General features: G+C 45.2%; 1 protein-coding gene across 5 annotated transcripts in view; it reads right to left on the bottom strand.

The window, feature by feature from the left end:
• FUBP3 (far upstream element binding protein 3) overlaps positions 1 to 13386 on the bottom strand; it is a 51332-nt gene extending 37946 nt beyond the window's left edge. For 2 of the 5 annotated variants that reach the window (XM_065928242.1, XM_065928244.1), the window contains exons 1-2: positions 13241 to 13386; positions 1225 to 1330 (exon numbers count right to left, since the gene is read on the bottom strand). In XM_065928242.1, the coding sequence (XP_065784314.1) occupies positions 1225 to 1330; positions 13241 to 13324 (190 nt within the window). In that variant the 5' untranslated portion in view covers positions 13325 to 13386. Of the gene's footprint in view, positions 1 to 1224; positions 1331 to 2352; positions 2407 to 13240 lie in introns of those variants that run through there. The other 3 variants (XM_065928241.1, XM_065928243.1, XM_065928245.1) reach the window with 3 other exon arrangements.
• Positions 13387 to 13636: the final 250 nt, after the last annotated feature.

Consider the following 13636-nt stretch of genomic DNA (forward strand, 5'->3'; position numbering starts at 1 on the left):
CAGGGATTGAACCCGGGTCTGCCGCACTGCAGGCAGACGCTTTGCCATCTGAGCCACCAGGGAAGCCCCTACTGTTTCAGAGGAGCAGGGTAAACGGTCACCTTAGCTCCAGTGGCTTTGGGGAAGAGTGTGTGTGTGTGCTCATAAACACTGATAATTTTCTTAAATAGACAAGAACTTCGACACCCAAATTGAGTGTTGTGCCCTTAAAATCTGCACTGTGAGAGTCTATACAATCATTCCACTTATAAAACCCATGGCCATCTCCTCTTTTAGGATCCTCAAAGAGACCAGAGCACTCAGTCATGCCACATTACATTTTTTTCCAAGAACATAAAACATGCACCTTTTTCTTAAGAAAAGGAGGTTACACAATACACATGGCTGTATACCTTGACTGCTTTCATTTAATACTGTATCACAGAAATACGGACATACTGACTCGGTTCGGCACATGTGCAGGCTGAGGGCCAGGGAGAGGGAGCTCCGGCCTGGCCACCAGGTGCACGTTCACAGGCAGCCCAGCATGTTACCGGCCCTCACAGCCCGCTCTGTGGGAGGTGGAGTGCGACAGGGGAGTCCACCTGCTCCGCAGACGACCGTCTCAGTCTCTCAGCCAACGTGCTGGTGATACGCACTCTGAGTGGCCTCAAATCCTTCTGGGGATGAGGAGGGTATGGAAGCAAACCAATGAAATAAACAAAGGAATGAAGGAAAGAGAAATGGACGCCCCTAGCGAGAGCCTGTTATAAATGGGAACGGTGAAGGAAAAAAAAAAAAACAACCCAGCAGAGACTGAAGGAAGGTCATGACTCCCCTTTCCTTTCTTTAAGGTCAGCATGTAGTCACGGCTTCCTCAGAGCCATGCCCCAAGTATCAGCTTTTCTTTGGAGAAAAGTGGGAACTTCAATTCCCACATGTGCGCTGGAATGACAGAGGGCTAAAGCAAGCAAAGCTCCAAGCAGACAAATTGCTTCCAAGCTGACGCCTGAAGACTGTCTGTTACCCTCTCGCCCAGCTGAAAAGACTTCCTGTATTATCAAGGCCAATAAGAACTCAAATGCTGGAGAACTGCTGAGGAAAATCATCTTAAATATTTCCCCTCAACCATTCTTCTTTAGAGTGACGCTGGGGAAAGCTGTTAAGGAAATGGCTGACACAGATTTCAACGGAACCGGCAGGTTCACTACCATCTGAAAGGCAAAGGTATTTACAGCAACTTACCTCCGTCTTCCAAGGGCCGTTTCTGTACTCCATAGCCATACACTGAGGGGTCCACTAGAGGTGTGGAATTATTCAAGTGAGGAATTGAATCAATTTTAGCAGCAATCTACAGAGAGAACCAGATTTAAATACTCAGTAACAAATCATGGCTCCATGGAGGGAGGAAGACAACAGTCTTCTTTAAAGGGCTGTTACCCCATTTCTCCACCCAAAGGAGATTAATTAAACCAATGTTACAGGATAAGGACTTTGCACTCCTGAGTTTTCTTTTAGTCTAAGTAATAATGTGTCTTTTGAAATGACATTTCCAAAACCTTGTCTTCCACAAGCAAATTTTTAAGTCATCACTTAAAATACAGCTATACCACATTTTAAGGAAAAAAGCTGGCCAACAATATGAAGAACTTTGTTCCAAATATTTTAACACAGGGTTTCCTTAAGGAACAAATTCCCCAGCAATATTTAAAAGGCCATGAATTTGTTCAAATCTGACAGCTCTTTAGGAATATGTTTGTCATCTTAAAACTTCAACCCCTATAAACTGATGATGAACTATATGGAAACATAAAACAAGTTGCTCTTCATTGGAAGTCCAAACAGCAGGGGGATGACCGTCTGTCCTGGCTAGTTTGGAAGGATTCCTGCTCTGGAGAAATCAAGATAACCTATGAGTGCTACTTTAACTTTTAATATTTACCTGTCAGTTAAAGAACAGAACACAGCTATTAAATTTCCTCCAGAAACAGATGCTGTGGAGAGCTCCCTACACTTATCTACTAGGAATTAGGGATTAAATGTGATGCTCACATAAATGAACTCTGATTCAATCAAAGGAATGCTTATAACTGCTCTTGATGTTAGTCCCTCAGTTAAGCCTAACAAGCCAGGGTGGATTAAGGGACAGCCAGCACAGATGTCCCAGAGCAGAGCCTTCAGAGGTAGCTTTCCTGAGGTTGTTCAAATGTGCCCAGAAGTCTGACAGCTTCTGGAACCAAATTAAAGTACTTTAGACAAATAAACAACCAAAGACAGTCATGATACTGAGAACCTAAGGCAGAATTTAATGTTAGGTACCCTGGATCAGGACTCATCCTTTCATTTACTAGTTCTGTGATGTCGGGCAAGTACCTTTCCTCTCTGCCTAAGATCTTCCGGGCATAACACCATCTGCTTCGTAGTTTCTGGAAAGATAACAACATACTCTGAACACAAAGGAGCTTTGCACGAGAAAGCATTTCACGGATACCAGGGCTGTAAGACAAGGCAACTCACCCAACAAGGGCTGGGGGCCTACTATGTCCCAGGCTCAGTGGTGAAGACGACTCAGGGGGAGTCACGGGTACACAAGTTAATCAGTAAGCTGATCATTTCAGCTGCTGATACACACGATACTAACGAAAAGGCCTCAGGAGGGCCACTTTAAACGGGGTGATCAGGGAAGGCTGCTGTGATCTGAGAGCTACATGATGAGGAAGAGCATTCCAGGCAGACGAAACAGCTTGTTCCAAGGCCCTGAGGCTAGAGCAAGCTTGGCGGGTATGAGCCTGAAAGAGAAGTCAATGTCACTAGAATAGAAAGAACCAGGCGTATTCCAAGAGATGGGCAATGGCCAGTTCATGTAGGGCTTTAGAGGTCATTGGAAGGGGCTTGAATTATATGTATATAGAGAGAATTAATTAATTAATGCTGCACCCCCTTGGGTTCCCTGATCAGGGATTGAGCCTGTGCCCCAAGGAGTGGAAGCATGGAGTCCTAACCACTGGATTGTCAGACAAATCCAGGGCTTGGGTTTTATATGAAGGGTGATGGGAGGCAACTACAAGGCTTAGTAAGAGAAGTAACTTGCTGACTGATGATTTTAAAAGATGCCCTTGGACAAGGGAAATAGATTATAAGGGGGCGAAAGTAGCAATACCATTTAGGAATTATTCTAGGCCAGAAGTCAGCAAGCCATAGCTGGGGAACTACCTATCTTGGTAAATAAAGTTTCATTAGAACACAGCCACACCCATTTCACAGAGATCATATGCTGTGCAGAACATATATATGTATATAATTTAATATCTGAACTTAAAAAAAGAAAAGTTTGCCCTGTCGAGGCTACAGATGATGGTAGCCTGGATAGGTGCTTGTTTTAAAATATTATTTTAAGTTAAAGACTTAAAGTTAAGAGAGACTGCTGATAGAAACTCCATCTCCGATACTCAAACTTCAAGGTAAGTGGCCATTTGCTCTAAAACAAAATACTGTATAAATCTTGCCTAACAACATTCTACCACCAACTTGCAAAAAATGGATAGAGAATGTGCCAAATATGTACAGCTCATCCTCTCTTTGAGAGTGGGCACGCACGCTGCTGGGGGACTCCGCTGATAATCACGCCCTTTTTTGGATAAGCTAATAGAAGGCTGGCTACTTACTTAAGATGCAAAAATTATCTTCAAGGATTCAGCTGTGAAAGCAAGTGATTAAAAGGTGAGAATACTGCAGTAGTTTATGCCCCCACGGAGACCCTTTCATTTGCCGCAACGAACTGAGCAGGTAAATGGCTGATGTGGGGCTTCCCAAGATTATTGGTTTAAAGACAGACCAAAATATTGGCAAGAGACAGTGAGGATGACCCCGAAACACAGAGGAAAAGGGCGTGATTATCAGTGGAGTCCCCCAGCAGCGTGCGTGCCCAATCACTCTCAAAGAGAGGATGAGCTCTACATATTTGGCACATTCTCTATCCACTTTTCTTTTTTTTTTTAAATGTGGACCATTTTTAAAGTCTTTACTGAATTTCTTTCAATATTGCTTCAGGTTTTGGTTTTTTGGTTGCAAGGCAAGTGGGATCTTAGTTCCCCAGTCAGGGATCGAACTGGTAACCTCTGAATTGGAAGGCAAAATCTAAACCACTGCAGCACCAGGGAAGTCCCTCTCTACCCTCTTCTGTTGATGCCTCTTGGCTTCCAGAGCTTCTTCCTTCCTTCCAAAGTAGCCAAGATGTTATTGCTGAGTCCTTGGCCTTCCTTATAATTTATATAGTATGTTTCATATAGTTGCCAGAATGTCACTTTCTCCCAAAGCTGAGATATTAAATGGTTACATTATAGTAGCTTTTCTGCTCCTAACTTTGATTATTTAATCAAGCTCCTAAAACATGACTGAGGATTTCAGATTTGTTTTTAAATCATGTTTGCTTCAGGCAGCTATAAATTTGGGAAATTTTCGCTAAGAGAAAAGTAGAACAGGATAATGGTTAAGAGTTGTAGCCCTGAAGTCAACAGCTGCACTTGAACCCTGGCTAAACAAATGTTAGAAATATTTTAACATTATAATACACAATTATATCATAATTTACATTGATATTACATTGTATATTACAATATACTTTATAATTTTTATATTTATAATGTAATATTTTATAATAATATTTTTGTAATGTAATATTTCCTTATAGCAACAAAGAAACAATGTATTTCTTTATTCAAACAAATGCAACCTTGTTCTAAGTAATGATTTTAAATGCCTTCTAAAATAATAAGAGTTAAAGTGTTACGAGTGCTTACTATGTCTAGGCACTCTAAGAGCAGTTTAAAGATGCTATCTCATTTCTCTCTCATGATGATTCTTTAGGAGGTTAGTAGTATTACTTCCATTTTAAGACAAGGAAAAGTGAAGCTTAGAGAAGCTGAGTGACCTACCCACAGTCACACACCTTATAAGTAGCAAAAACAGTCCTGAAGCACAGGCCTGCCTGCCTCCAGAGTCCATGCTACTAATCACGGCACTAGGCTAACTAGCCCTCTTTCTTCCACCTAATGCTTTCTTAACCAGAGTCATTCCCCAAGGACTTAAAGCCTAATGAGTTCCAGTACACAGAACTCCAGCAATTCGTCATGTCTGTAACTGACCATTCTGAACAGTAGCTGCTTAAGAGAAGCAAGGTACCTCTTCAGTTAATAATGGAGTAGGCCAGAAAATAGCCACAGAAGCCAGGATACTCCAAGAAGAACAAGGCCATGCCAGTGCTTATCTGAAAGCACGACCTTGAGGGAACGCTGGTACTGATTTTCTGCTACTTGACTCACTTTCCCCCCTTTCTGGGGGGAAGGCGGCAAGAGTGGGTTACCTCACTACCTGTGCTATTTTAAGCATGGTAATAGATGAAATATTTATAAATCAATGTCATGACATTTAACCTCCACTGCCAGCAGCTAGTGGAAATGTGGAGAAGGGAAGGGGAGCACTGGACCAACAGTCAGTCATGAGTCTGGCTTTTCTAGCCGGCCCTTCCAGCGTATGACCTTGGGCAAGACCTCCACTTTCAATGGTCTTGCTCCCTGAAAAATGCAGGGACGAACTAAACCACTGTTTTCCAAGGAGCACAAGGCAATTTGGGGAGATGCATGGATGAATGTTCAAAAATATTTTAAGTAAATCTAAATTTTACAATGATTTTAAAATATGAAGTAAAAAGAACATTGAGGGTCCACTTACAGGCGGCACACAATTCACTGACATTAGGAACCAGGGCAATGAATTACTCCCAGAGCACATCTTTAGGTTCTGTCATCAGAGTCGCTCACTCTATAAATTCAAACAGGAAGCTGTGTCTCTTCACAACTTCACATTCAGTATAAGTTTACACTAAATGGAAACAGGCAAGGCCATCTGAACGCAGGAAGTCATCCACACGCTGTGTCCGGGCTGCTTAAAAGAGTCACTGTTGACTCTCATGGGGCCAGCAAGCAGAGGGGACAGCTCACACCACCACGTGGAGAGGAGGAACCCAACTTGCGTCCCTGGAACCTCTGCTCTAAAGTCACCCCGAGTGGCCCTGCCCTGGAGAATTCACCCCTGGCGAACTCACAGGCTGGATGGAAAGTCTCTACTCCCGACAGCTGGAAGAAAGAGTATGTAGCCAGAGCAGTGGAACCCAGTGGCTAAGAGTGAGCAAATCCCAGAGGGCAGGGTCTAGAGCCACGGATACAGAGTCAAGTCCACGATGTAGGTTACTCTGAAGACAGATTGTATATCAAGCTTGTTGTACACCAAGTGTCTGAGGGCGCCCTCATTTAATCCTCACAGTGACCTCAGAAAGTAGCTACTAGTCTCAATTCTGTGGGGTCTGGAGCCAATCTGCCTGGAACTGTATTCGAGGGGATACCAAGATAGTAATGTAAGGCACCCGGAACAATGCTGGGCACACTGTAAGTAATGAGAAATGTTTGCTATTTTAACCCTTTACTGAATTAATAATAATACGGAAAAGTACACAGGCAAGTTGTTAACTTGAATTTTCATATACAAAAATGCCTGTGAATCCTGATCAGGAAACAGAACAAAACTGGTACCCTCGAAGCTGGTCTCAAACTCCTTTCGGTCACTACCCACCTCTACCTCCCAAGCTATTCCATATATATATATATATATATATATATATATATATATACACACACACATGTATCTATATGGTGGTTTTATATGTGTGTGTATATACATATAAACCACCATCCACGATCTACATTTTACATATAAGAAAAACTGAGGCTTAGATGTTAGATAACTTGTCCAAAGTCACTAACCTAATAATTTTCAGAACCAGAATTGGAACTCATATAGACTGAATCCAAAGTCATCTTAATAATCACTTCACTACACTTCACTACCTCCTGGGTATTCTGCAACCATCAAATTAGAGAGCTTATATAAAAGTTCTTGCCTGGAACGCAGCACAACACAAGCTCAATGAATGGGACCTATTGCTGTTGTCATTAGAGGTGAGGCCCTGTCTGATCCTGCCCTATTAACTGGCATTAACCAAAACAATCAAATATGATATCAGCTCTTGGTAGCTTTTCCTGACAACTACAAGCCACCCACATTTGGTGAGAATTAAACACTCTTTTATCTGTTTGCAAAGCACTGTGCAAACTACCTTTAAGTGGTGCGACCTCATGGAGGAAGTTATTGATTATACTCTCCTCACTGCAGGGAGTTCTTTGAGGCATGGACCTCTCTCAATCATCCTGGTACTCCAAGGAAAAAGGTTCCTTAACTGGAAGCTCCAGGGGTTAGCTTTAGAGAATTCATGAACCTCCTGAAATAATAGACAGAACTATTTAAATACTTCTGAGACGTAGTTCAGTTTTCAGTCTTATAAAGGTCCACGCTCCAAAAAAAGTTAAAGAACTTCCCTAACACACAGAAAAATGTTTGGCACATAGTAAGTACTCAGTAAATGTTTGCTAAATTTATACAGAGAAGCCTATCTGTAGACTAACGCTGCGATGACCAGCGGAGGCTCTAAGCCAAAACACTTTTCCAGCCAGGAGCCCCCTGCAAAGGCCTGAAAGACGGCATGACCATTACTCTTCTCCCCTACTGTTAGTTGCTCAGTCACATCTGACCTTTTGGGATCCTATGGACTATAGCCCACCAGGCTCCTCTGTCCAAGGAATTCTCCAGGCAAGAATACTGGAGTGGGTAGCTATTCCTTTCTCCAGGGGATCTTCCTGACCCAGAGATGGAACTCGGGTATCCTGCTTTGCAGATAGATTCTTTACCTTCTGAGGCATCAGGAAAGCCCTCTCTTCCTTATGTTCCATCTAATTCCACAAGCATCCTTTCAATGCTTTTTTTGAAGACCCTGCCGCAGAATTCTCATTGAAATCGAAAACTACCCAACTACCACTAGAAAGGAACCAAGTCTCTCTTAGAACACAGAAGACATGGTCCAAGAACTACTGCATATATTAACTATTTGTGTGCTTCTGAGAAAACTGCTTTATCTACCTTTGGCTTATTATTTTCAAATATGAAACAAGAATTATAACCCTGATCCTGACTATTTCACCTGCTTGTTGTGAGAAGCTTATACCATGGTAAGATAAAACCAGCGGTAAACTTGTCTTATTAACCGTTACAATGGCCCAGCGCCCAGCAAGGGGCCTTGGACTCAGCAGATCCTCAAACAATGGCAGGCAATCTGAATCACATCACAATTTCCATGAACGCTACTCAGTCTTGCAAATGATTTGCTATCATCTGACATTAGGATAAAAATGCAGTTCATGCTTCCTAAAGTATTGGCTATTCTTTCCCAAGTGTCCTTGTAACCGAACTTTAAATGCAAAACATTTTCAAGAGGGATGATTCTTAACAGAGTGAAAGAATTGCACAGAAAAGCTAGGGAGAGGAGAAGCTTGAATAGACACTCAACACAACACATTAGACAGGAAAAGAATCAAAATAATACCGTCAAAATTTTTTTCGGATCTAGCTAGATGGAAGCTCTGAATGTTTGTGAGCTTAAAGGGGCCATTGAGATTATCGAGCTTAATGTTTCCTAAAGTCTGATCCACAGGAAGTGATCTGGTTTCATAAAAAGAGGGTAAGAAGTGATAGAACTTTGGCATATTTACAATGCATATCTCAAACCCTAGTATGACTTTATGTATAGAAGCAAACTTAGGGTTCTGAGAAATGGCAACCCACTCCAGTATTCTAGTCTGGAAAACTCCATGGACAGAGGAACCTGGCAGGCAGAGGGTTGCAAAGAGTTAGTCAAGACTGGGTGTAACAACACAACAAGGGCTCTGAGAAGTCCTGAACTGAAGAAGCCAATTCACCTTTATTTAACCCTGTATCCCCCAAACCTCTCTGGCCACGAGCCTTTTCCATGGAAGACCTATGAACAACTTATAGATCAAATCCTGGGAAAGGCCAAGCTGGCCCCAGGTCATGCAGCTATCTGCAGGAGACTCAGATGTCCTAACTCTCTACCCAGAGTTCTCGCCAACAGAAATTTTAACAGTATGGACTCACAATTTGGACAAAGAAGAGGGGAAAAGAGCTGCCAATTAGGCAACCCAATGGGCAGTGTAAAATGAAGTGGTGGGAACCCAGGCAACCCAGAGTCAACATCACATGCCCAGGGGAGCTACTGGGCTCCAGCTACTCAGCTCCAGCTTGCCGCAGAGCATGGGAGCAGTGTGACCAGGTCTGAGCTGGAAATTTCCATTTTTGCATGAAATTGTTCTGGTTACCAAGTGTTGGACCCCTGTGGTCCAACAACGCAGGCCTGCAGGACCACTCTGAGCCTTCTCCAGTCCACAGGCCACCAGTCTGAAAACTCTGGTCTAGGCAAATTTGTATTGGGGACATGTAACAGAAACATTAGTTTGATGATACATATGGGCTGTCAGATTTTACAAGAAAGATAAAGAAGCCTCAGCTGAAATGAGAAGTGTTCAGAGGCATCCAGTGGAATGCACTGTTTATTTACCCCTTACTTTTCAACACCAAAGATGAAGTCTGGTGACCCAAAGGGGCTCAGTCGCATTACGAAAACCCTTACCCAGGAACCTGATCCCTGTAGGGTCCTCTACTGGGTCCCACCAAAGTAAAATGCCGAGCAGCCCACAGATGTCCTGCAGACACTGCTTTTCTTCAAGTGTCTGAGGAAGCTCAAATGAATGCACACACCAGAGTTAGTCCCTTGTGAAATGATGACTTGAGCTCCTCAACCAGCAGGCATGCCTGAGATGGTCTCAGTGGAGTAAACTCACAGCGACTGAGCATGCAGTACCTGTGACTCTGCTGTGAGGCGCACACATCACACATGAGGTGAGCAAAGGCGTCCTTCCTCCAGGGGTGTGCAGCGGGAAGTGAACACAGGCCTTCTCTTTAAGTGATGGAGGCACAGTCTGTTAAAGGACATGCAGTGTGTCTCCACAGCACACGGGCCGAACCATCCACTGCTCAGCCTCCAAGTGTGAACTGGCGGCACTGGAAAGCACGCTCGGGAGGACTGTGGGACTCCTGAGGCCCTGAGCCGCCCACCAGCTCCCAAAAAAAGCGCTGGTAAAGAATAGGTTCTAGGTCTTAAAACTGGTCAAAACGTTACTTTCCACAGACTCTCCACTGGCGTGGTCACAATTATTTGGAAGCAGAAGCACCCAGACACCCAACGCCACCAGGCACCATACATACACTGTATGTGAGGAAACCGAACCCTCTCGAGTTGTGCAGTTCAGAGGTGCTGACCGAGTTGAGGGCAAAATAGGAGCTTAAAGTCTTCAAAAGTCCTGGCAGTCTGGCAAAAGAATGTCTATTTGGGTGACGACTGGCAGGCAGTTGGCCCAGCTCATCGAAGGCTGCTGGGAACCTCTAACACACTGTGGTGTGACACTGTCCTGGTAACATGTGGATGGGTGAACCTGGACATGGATGCTACTAAATCATCACAGTGGGCTTTTCAGGAATGCTTTTGTATTTTTAGGAAAAGGAAACAAGACAAAACAGGTTTGCATCTATTCATCCGTAATTTCCATGAAGTTCCCTTGAAAGCCTGAGAGACAGTAGTCAGGGTAGAGGTGCAGTGGGGCCACAGTACAGGATAACCTGGCTTTGAGTCCACATCCCATTCTTATCAGGACCCTGTGCTCTCTAAACAATGAGTGGAAGACACACTTTCATTTTGCTAACCAGTCAATGACATCCGAGAACTGGACGTGATTTTTTTTTTTAATACCCAGCAGTTTTAGATCTTCACCAGTGGGATCAAATTAGAACATCTTTCTACACGTGTGTGTACTTCCCTACAAGATGGCTACGTGAGCCCTTTGGCCAAACACTATTAACTCACCAGACTTCATGCTGCTGCAGAGATTTTAAATTTTATATGACATCTTCAGAGATTCCCTTCAGATCTAGGAATGCCAGGCTCAGGGCAAACTAACAGCAACAACTGGCTCCCTTTGTTGGAAAGCACCCAAAGGATATGACAAGAGGCTTCCAGAGGCTAGGAGGGAAGCTTAGTGGATTAGGTGCTGGACTCCACATACCAGACTGAAGAGAAACCGCAGGTTCAAATCCCAGCAGGGTCAACTCAGACTCAACTGTGATATTCTGGATAAACTGAGCATCAGACAGCTCAGTGTGCCCTGACAAGCTTATGAGGGCCTTACCAACCACCCCTGGTGTTCACAAGGGTACCTGAGAGAAGGGAAAGCTTTGTAATCATTTAAAGAAATACACTGTCTTTTATCTCCAGTTACTGGGAGGGGTGGGGGGGGGTGGCGGGGGGAGGAGATCACACCTCTGTAACATGCTGTGTATACAATGGCAAAGTAGAAACACCACCACCAGATGCCCAAATAGTATGAGGCCCTTTGAGATAAGCTTTACTGTAAGCACACAATATTTTAGATTTCTAACATCCCATTCGTGCCCAATGCAAATCTATAAATAAACCTAAAATTACCCACAAACCTGTGTTTTCTTTAGTTTTTAAGGCCATCAGTCCTTGGAGATAGTATCGACCTCCAGCTGTTAACATTCAGAAGTGATACACTTACAGCACTGTCTCCATTGGGCTTAAAACTGCTCCAGTCAATGGTGCATTTCAGAGCTGGGAACAGTTCCAGTGAAGTTTCCTCTGCTAGTAGTAAACACCACTGCTTCAACAATCCACATTAGGTCAGCATATAAACAGAGGGTCTCCCTCCCTCTTGAGCAGGTTGTCCAAGAATACGAGTTCAACCACTGGCTCAAGAGAAGCAGAAAGTCTTCTCAATGGTTCAAAATTCACTTTATGTTCAACTACAGGCCTTCTGCAAACTGAGGATCTGAGCTCTTTAGGGTAGTGACTATACTTCTTCCTGGATACAGAGGCCGACAAGGTGATTGTCACACACCAGCACAGGGTGAAAAGCCATTACATATTAGTAGCCAGTCAGAAACAAGGTTCAGGACCCTGTACTGTAGAGGACAGCAGTGAAACACGCCGGCAAGCAGGGTGGTGGGAGGGGAGCTGGAGGGCACTGTTCATCCATCACAGCCACTGGCAGGCTCTGAAGTCTAAGTAAGATGGATACTCACTAGCATAGTGCTCGGTGCCTAGGCAGTAAGTAACAAGTCATCGGACAAAATTTTAGGCTGAACCACAGGTTTGGAAACTTCTGGGATCCAATGCAATGTCTACAGGAGCATCAGTATTAAAATGAAAAGTCAGTATCTGGGAAACAGGTAGGGTTCCCTCCCCTGGAATACTGGAAAGAGGTGTAAAGACCATATCTTCAAGCGACCGAGTTGAGACTTTCTTCTAATACAATGGGTCCTGTAGCTTTCTGTTAGGAATCAAGCAGTAATTAGTTATAGCCCAACTTTTAAAGAATCCGTTAGTATGCCTACAATTAAATAGGAAGAAATGATGAGCATGAGACACTCAGCAAAGAAGTTTAAATGTTAGAGCTAACTTATCACTAAGTTTCACACACAGTACAGGTTCTGTTCTAAGCATCATACCAGAAACCAAAGAGTATTTCTGGCAGGTCCCATATTCATTCTCCAGGGAAGCTTGCAACCTCTTAAAAATCAGTTTATTTAACTCTGACAAAATGAACGACATTGTCAGATGGTCAAATTTCACTGCTGGAATGACTCCATTATCACATGCTCCCTGAAAGAGGAAAAACTATTGCCCATAAGGAATGTCTATGTCTTATGGACCGTCCACATCTACTTAACAACTCCCCTCTCCCAGAGCACCCTCAAAAGTAAACTACCCTCTAATTTCCTAGTCTGAAGAGGCTGTTTCCCCAGTTTTAAGAATCTACTGTGTCTGAGAAAGGCCCCTTCTGCCCAAACCCAGGTTCACTCCGTGAGTCCCCCAGTTCCCTACCCCTATAAACCTCAGAACTCCATGCTGGCTGCCCTGCGGGTCCAGACCCCGCCACGGCGCGAGGGCGCGACAGGGCCCAGGCGTCCCGGGTCAACCCTTTCCCAGCAGCTGCAGGAACCTAGGAGACCCGCCCGACAGTCTGGGCCTTGGTCCTCCCACTGGCGCCTCATCCCATGGCTCCTCCCGGCTGCAGGCGCCCCAAGAAACTGCCCAAGCGCCCAGCTGGGGCGTCAGCCCAGGTTTACGTCCCGCCCCCAGACCAGACCCCCTCCTCCCCCTCATCAGGCCCGACCCGGCCCCGCCTCGGGTTCCCGTGCTCCCGCCGGCCGGCCGCGCCCGTACCTGCCGGACCCGGTGCAGAGCGTCCACGAAGCCCTCAGCCTTCATCCCCACAGGAGCGCTCTGCCCCTGCACCAGCTCCGCCATTACCGCCCCCCGCCGCCGCCGCCGCCTCCGCCTCCGCCTCCGCCGCCGCCACCGCCGCTCGGATCCCCTGTCCGGCCTCCCGCTCCACTTGGGGACCCGTAGCCGGAAAGGGAAAGTCGCCCCACTTCCGGCGGAAGGGAAGCCGGGACGCTCGCCGACGCGAGAGGAGCCGCGTCTGCGGGGCTGAGTCGGGGCACGTGACCGCGGTCCGGCCGGAAGTGGGGGGGCGGGCCCCGTAGTCTGGTCTGGGTACCAGAGTCGCTCTCTGGCCATTTCCAGACGCGACTTCATCCAGGGCTGTCGACGATTTCG

This window comes from Muntiacus reevesi, chromosome 3 (genome assembly GCF_963930625.1).
Source record: "Muntiacus reevesi chromosome 3, mMunRee1.1, whole genome shotgun sequence".
Lineage (NCBI taxonomy): Eukaryota > Metazoa > Chordata > Mammalia > Artiodactyla > Cervidae > Muntiacus > Muntiacus reevesi.